This window comes from Episyrphus balteatus, chromosome X (genome assembly GCF_945859705.1).
Source record: "Episyrphus balteatus chromosome X, idEpiBalt1.1, whole genome shotgun sequence".
Classification (NCBI taxonomy): domain Eukaryota; kingdom Metazoa; phylum Arthropoda; class Insecta; order Diptera; family Syrphidae; genus Episyrphus; species Episyrphus balteatus.
Window position 1 is genome coordinate 4,507,223 of NC_079138.1, and position 7,550 is coordinate 4,514,772.

General features: G+C 40.8%; 1 protein-coding gene across 1 annotated transcript; it reads right to left on the minus strand.

The window, feature by feature from the left end:
• Window positions 1–729: 729 nt before the first annotated feature.
• On the minus strand, window positions 730–6,910 carry LOC129920514 (vitellogenin-A1-like). The gene is made up of 3 exons (XM_056001803.1): window positions 6,778–6,910; window positions 5,987–6,711; window positions 730–5,921 (listed from the first exon to the last, which is right to left on the minus strand). Exons 1-3 carry the CDS (start codon window positions 6,806–6,808, stop codon window positions 825–827), a joined length of 5,853 nt encoding a protein of 1,950 aa, XP_055857778.1. The 5' UTR covers window positions 6,809–6,910; the 3' UTR covers window positions 730–824.
• Window positions 6,911–7,550: the final 640 nt, after the last annotated feature.

A 7,550-nucleotide genomic window follows, 5' to 3' on the forward strand; every position in this document is an offset into this window, starting at 1 on the left:
ATCAAAAGTGGTAAAAAAAGTGGCATTTTCTAACGGTATTATTTCAAAAACGGTAGAATATTTTTGACAAGTTCAACACACCAGAAACCTTCTGAAAATTATATTCTGGTTCATGTGGGGAAAGTCTTGTTAACTTCAAAATAAGTCAAAAAACGATTTTTTTTTAACTTTCTAACGGTAATATTTCGAAAACGGGAGCTGACAAGATATTTCTGACTTCTGATTCGAGTTAAGCACATCAAAAACCTATAGAAAAGTATATTTTAGTGTCCGCACAATAAAAAAAGTTAAATTTTGTAGACCAGTGTAATTATATGTTTTATGTTAAAGACGGTTTACGGATAGTTTTAAGTGAAAACGTCATAAAACAGGAGGCTCTTTCAGAGCTTATTACATCAGCTACAGCAACTTTTTCAATGCCCGATTGAACGTCGGGAAATACTTGCTATGTCCTAAGACGCAAATGTTGCAAATGTTCAAAGAATTGTTTTGAGAAGCACCAACTAATGCTTAAAGTCGTTTATAAGGTTGTGTGCTGCAGCTGTCTATCAAATTTCAGCTCAAGTCTATCGCCGTAACTATTGCACCACAAGGTTGAAACTACTAAGTTTTTAGATGCTAAAACAAAAACTGTCAGAAAATCGAATAGGTCCTTCTCATATGTTATTGAAATATGAATATACAACATTTTTTTTTTGAAAATTTTCTTTATTCATTTAAAAACTAAAATCAAATAAAAAGGTTTAATTTATTTTAAGTCTAACATAATTCTAAGTCGTCAACATTTATACACTTGTCAAAGCCAATTTCGTCTTGTAATGGTTCTATTGCTTTCCAGCACAAGCTGTTGGCACATAGATATTAATCAGTTTGTGAGTCTTCTTAGAGCTGATATCTGGATTGGATCCACGACGAATTTGTTGCATGAACATTCTAGAAACAGAGTCCTTTTGAGAACGGCAATGAGCTTCAATTTCAATTTGTTTTTGGTTTACGGCTACACAGTTCTTAGGGCAACTATCGACTTGAAGCTTGGTAAAACAAATTTGATCACTATCAACTTCGTCAGTAACGTACTGGATTCGCTGTTCAATATCACAAGACTTTTGATTTTGGGATTTTTTCAAATTTTGCTGCCAAGATTTCTTTTCATTTCCTTGTTTTTGAAACTCGTTTGATTCAGATGAAGATGAAGAAGATGAGCTTTGCCATTGACTGTCAGATTGGCGTTTGCCTTGGAATTTCTTTCCATTTTCGAAGTTGCTAACTACGTTTCCGGCTTGATATTGGACTTTGTAAGAACGAGCTGACTGTGCTCTTTGTTGTGCTTGTTGCACATCCGATTCGCATGTCTCATCGGCTACTGCCCAGGCTGGAGTGTAGTGTTCTTGGTTTTGTAGAACTTTTTGTTCTGGTGTGGCAATGTCATTGTTTTGTTCTCCATCGTAGTTTCCGCAAAGACCGGCAACTTGGTTGCGCAATTTTGGATCGGCATGTACTCGTACTCTTTCTCCATCGTAATAGATCTTAACTTCAGCTCCGTGTAATTCAACCTTCAGATCATTTTCTGAGATGGCATAGATGCGGGCGACCAATTGTTTCTCCTGGCTGTTTTGTCTGGAGTGCGACATCGATGCGTGAACATCGATAGAAGATTTCTGGGAAACTTGTTGTGGTTTGTCGTTAACAGTTACGAGGGCAGGAGTATTAGGTGTGTTCGATGGCGAAAGCTGGATGCGTTGTCCTGCGGTAACAATTTGAACTTGTCTCTTGTTGCCACCTTCGTTAGCTTGGCGAACGAGAACTGAGAGCTCATCTTGAGTATTAGTTGGCTTAATGTGTTGGAGCACAGCGTACCAGCACTTTCCAATTTGTTGGTGTTCGGCTATTTCGTTGTCGAAGGTCAAAATTTTGGTTTGATCGATTACGCACACCTCAGAGTTGCGAGTCATGGTGCGCATGGTGCGTTCTTCAAGGTTCATTCCTGGGTGAACTGCTAAAAGGTAGCGAGCGTTACGTGGAATAGGAAGTCCAGTGAAGTTCTGTTGTCCAGTTGGAAGTTGAATGGTCATGTTCATCAAATGCTGGCGGACATCGAAATTGATCTTGGCATCTAATTTGCCGGGTTGTCCCTTCTTTGATTGATCAAGTTTACTGTTGTAATATCCCCAGTGGTTCAAGACAGAGTAGATAGATTGTGCAAAGCTCTTAACATCAGAAGTTGGTTGTTCAGTTTCGGCAATAATATGGAATTGGTCAAGGAGATTGGCCTGGTAGGTTGCCTTTAAGCAGGCTGGCATCTGGTTGTTGCCCTCTTCGCGCATTTGGCGTTCACATTCTTGGGAAATTGGCGATTGGAGGAGTTGTTGTTGGTAGTTGTTTGTTTGATCCATGATAATCTTGACATTGATTTTAGAGTTCTTGGGTTTGCCTCCCTCTCCGAGAATTACTGTCAATTTAGCGTTGGATTTTCCGTTGTGCTTTTGGGCATTGTAGAAGTTAAGGGCAGGTGTGTTGGCAAAGTTTCTGATGTAAGAAGCATACACTTGCTTGGCTGGGCCTCCAGTGGCAGTCTTTGCACTTCCGAAAAGTAAAACGCGGGTCTTGTCTCCAACAGAGTTGTCAGCTTGAGCAATGGTTCCAACGAATTTGGCGGGCTTTGATCCATCAAAGACTAATGCAGAATCAATAAGTCCAGCAGATGCTTGATTCATATCACGAGCGGCATTCCAAATCATTTCCTCGCGGCGAGACTCACTGTTTGGTGCAATATCAGAGACCAGAGCCAATTTGGATTCATCAGTAGAGGAAAGTGGTTTGTCAGAACGCGAACGCTTGTTGTTGCTTGATTCGTTGATCTCGGGTTGGTTGTCAAATTGAACACCGAATTTCACAGCTTGATTGGCAGACCGTTGCAAATCTAAGTGCAGAGTGAATTTGTAGTGAGCCAGTCCACTCTTTGGCCATGGTCCGTTTGCAGAGATGTCTTCTTCTTGAGTAGTTTCTTTCAACTCACTTGCATCGGCAAATGGCAAAGAAGCCAAGGACAAAGCAGCACGAAGTTTGGTCAATCCTGTGTTGTCCATGTCTTGATAGAAAGGCATTGTGAGCAGGGAGAGTACAATATTTCCGGAAGATGTGCTTTGAGTTGTTGGCTCAAACAAGTAAGGCAAGAACTGTACAGGGTTGACAATATTTTGCTGCTTGACCAAAGATTCCATTGTCAATATGAGACTCATTGGAAGTTGAGCGTATTGCTTGACTCCTTCGTTCTGAAGCAAGCGTTCCATAGCATTGACAGCATTCTGTGAGAATTGATGTTGGGATCTAACGTGGAAAGCCATACCGATAGAGTCTTGACCAAAAGTAGTTTCGTCTCCGACAGTTGGACGGACCTCGATCAATTTGACCTCTTGGGCTTCAGCAACTGGGCGTAGGCTGAGGGCGTTCTTGCGAGCAGTGAATGGCCATGAACTGAAGTGCATAAGCTTAACTTTGTTGTCAGTAGCTAATGGAGCAACCTTTCCTGATACTGCGTTGTTCTTCAAGTCAATGTTTAGGCTTGCACTCATTGGCATATGGACTTGCATCTTTTGAATTTGACCAGCAACATAGCGTTGACGTTCGAAAGGTGTGATGAAACCAGCCTTACCAATCTTTTCCATGCTGAAAGTGAAACGCACCTTTGATGTAACGTTGATTGCTTGTGTATCGTGAATGTTGGACCAGGCCTGTGCATTGGCAAGACTTGGTGTGGTCTTAGCCTTAACATCTCCGACAGTTTGTACCAAAATAGGTGCCTTGAAACTGTAGTAGAATGGATAACCGGTAGCCAGAGGGAAGGCAACCTCAATTTGTTGATGGTCGTAGATTTTGTTGAAGTGCAATTGGTGACCGGACATTATTTTCTGAATGATGCCAGCAAGTTGAACAGGAGCTGATTTCAAGGTTTTTTCGTCAAAAGATACGAAGTTCTTGCGACCCAACATCTTGAAGAGGAGTTGTCCAGCTACTTCGTTGTTGTTTTCAGAGCCAAAGTTGATTCCAAGTTGTTTGATGATTTTGTGTGCAGAGTAGGTGGACTTTTGGGATTCAGCAGTGTTGGATTTTCCATCAGAAACAAGAGCATCCCATACATTTTGTACACTGGACATTAGGGCTTGAACATCAATATCATTCATATTAATGCCTCCATAGTTTTTCCAAGAAGTATAACTCATCAATTTAGGGAAGGTGCTGTCAGGTCCCATGATGTGAGTCATTTGGAATTCTTCTGAAATCTGAAGAACCTCGGATACATGGTCTCTTAGTGAAGACTTTGAGTTCTGAAGACCATAAGTGTGTGGGTTCAAGAACTGCTGAGCGGCCTTAGCATTGGCAGCAAGGTTAGCATTTTCACTTGATGTTAGTTGAGCGGCGGAGTTGATAGCGGACTTGATTGTGGTTCTAACACCGATGCTGGGTTCGTTGTATGTTGACATTGCCATGCGTTGAAGAATAGCTGCTGGTGGGTCAGTACGCATCAAAAGAGCTACAGCCATGCTACGGATTTCTGGTTCGTCAGCAACATTGCTGTAGATTTTATAGAGGACCTTTTGTGCATACTTAGGGTATGACTGGGCAAGTTTATCAAAGGCAGCAACAATAGCCAAACGTTCAAATGATGAAGCACGTTTCTCATCTTCCAGGTAGGTTTCGAAAACTTCAACGATTTTGGGATGGGCAACATTACCCAAAGCACGAATGTACTTCTGGCTGCGTTGTTGGTTCTTGTTGTTGATGTTGTCGGCCAAACGTTGTCCCAACCAGGGCACAATTTCCTTGGTGACAATCTCACCGAGAGCTTTTTCGAATGAGCCAAATGATTGCACAGGGTAGTAGTTGTTTGCGTAGCTCTTGTCAGAGTAAGCACGACGCAACAAATCAGCAAAATTAATGAGGATGCTTGGGTACTGTCCTGGTCCTGCTTGCTTGCGAACTTGATCGTTCTTGATGATCTTCTCGAAGATTTCACGAACAATTGGTTCAGTTGGGGTACGCAAGTTCTTAAAAGCTGTTTCCAACAGACTGGCGGCTTGGATTCCTCGCACTTGACCATTGGATACATTGTTCACAATCCATAAGACAGCTGGATTGGTACCAGCTTGAGCAACAGCATCTAAGAGTGTCTCTTCAAGGAATTGCTTGCCTGCTTGTTGTTGTTGTTGTTTTCGGGATGCAAGTAACTGATCGATTTGTTCATAGTCCATTGTTTGGATGAGTTCGGCCAAAATGGTGTATTTCTCTAGGGTGTCGCGGGTAGCGATCTCTCCTTGTGATTCCAAATCGGTGGAAATTTCTTCAGCTAGCTTTTGGCCTTCAGCTACAGCATCAACGGAGTTATGGAATTGGATTGATCTTCCTTTGTTTCCAATTGAAAAAGGATGCAGAGGTTGTTCAGTGGCTTGTTTAGTTGTTGGGTGGGGTTGATAGTGGTGAGGGTATTTGGCAGCATAGTGGGGAGAGTTCAACTCTTCAGATGACTCGGAAGAAGACGAAGATGATGAAGAGGATGTGGTTTGCTTACGAATATGGTTCTCGGAATCAATGCTTCGACGTTGACGCTGACCGTTATATTGTTCCTCGTCGTACTGACCGTTGATGGCACTCTTAGCTGATGTTCTTGGGTTATTTTGGTTATCGGATGGAATGTTGTAACGGTAAACTAAATTTCCAACATGAATCAGGCGTTCAGAGTTGACTGCCAGAGGAGAGTTGATTGCAGCAATAGATTCAAGTTCAAGAGCAATACGACTGACAACTTCAGCTTGATCATCGTCATAGAGCATTGGACTAACAGCAACACGGTTTGTTGTTTCCACAGATCTGATTGTGAAGCGATCTAGGGGACCAGACACAACGACACGGGTAACGGAAGCTTTCTGCAAAACACTGAGTCTTAGAAAAACGAAAAACAAAACTAAATAACAAAATAGGCAATATTTACGGAAAGGAATTCTCCCATCTGGTTTGAATTTGGCTTCATGTCTGATGCTCCAGAAATACCGAAATGGTATCCACGACGAACATCGCAGTTGCTGTAATTGACGGTTTTAACGAATTGCAAAAGGTTTTCGTCCATTGAAAGTCCTGTTTGTGGGGCCCATTTTTCTGCAGGTTCAGCATCGCTGAAAGCGGGAACTGCTGACATTTCGTATAAAGTTTCGCATTCACCAGTCACTGTGGGTTCCATAGTCTTGTAGAAAGCGTTTGTTGCACCGGTTGAGGAGTCTGATGGCAATTGATTGTGGCGGCATGTAATGACATTTTCGCCAGTAGTATCAACTTGCATTTGGGAGAGAACAGCCTTGAGCTGGTTAACATCGTCATTGCTCATAGATTGATCAACATCCAATGAACGGATAACTCCATTTTTGTAGTTGATGCTGAACAAGGACTCGGTTTGAGGTTCGTCGCTGTAGCTCAATTTTTGTTCAGGAATTTTACTGTTGAGGCCGTCTTTAAGCTCATCGTGGAAATGAGCATGTCGAACCTGTGACAGTTTTCCGCGTACAACTGTCTCAGATTCAGGTTGCAAGATCAACTTTCCCTTTGTGATGATACCAACATATTGATCCTTGCCCAATCCGTAGCCGGTGAGTGTATTTGCCACGTAAGAGTAATCATACTGTTGGTTTGGCTGCCATGGTGTTGAGCAAGCACAGAACCCAACTGTGTAGAATTAAAAAGGATAAGTACCTAATGTTTTAGAATTTCTAGATTCGTTGTGTTTCTTACCAAGTGTCAGGAATATTAAGGAAGTCCGCATGGTGTTTAGATACTATTAGATCTATCAGGATTGCACTATGCAACTAAACTGTACCTTTTCAAAAGTAAGCTCTTGCTTTTATACAAATTTTCAAGACTCCCAGGCATTGGGGAGCGTTTGCTTAGATTCAGATTTTTCATATGTTTTTTTATTAGATGTTGATTAGAATGATGATGCAGTTTTATTGCAAACGTTTTTGATAGTTTCATAGTTATTCTTATCTCTAGACTCTAGAGCTGTTTGAATTACACAGTTCGATGAACTGCCATCACACACGTGTAACACTTAAGTTGTACTTCTCACCTTTAAACTTTTTAATTCAATCAGTGCATTTACGATATGTTACTCATATTGACTCAATAAAACTGAGTATTTTTTTTTTTCAATAGATTTAAATACATAGTTTAAATTCGAATCCTAAGTAAAAGAATGTATGACTTCAATGATAAAAACTTATCTTGAACTTCTATATCTCCAAAGCCTGAAGTCATAAGTTTTTTTTAGCTTCAAATTGAAATTAAATATATTAAAATCTATAAGAGAATACAGAAGATGCCAAAATTGGTCTTTAAAAAAAAAGTCAAGAAATAGCGTAATATCATTAAACATCACGAGAAAGGTCTCTTTAAGCTCTATTTACAACTGAAAACCAAAAGTTTCTAGGACGTCTGGTTGCTGAATTATTTGCAATCGAAATATTTTATTTTCTCACATTTGGAAGCAAAAACCAAAAGTTTCTTGC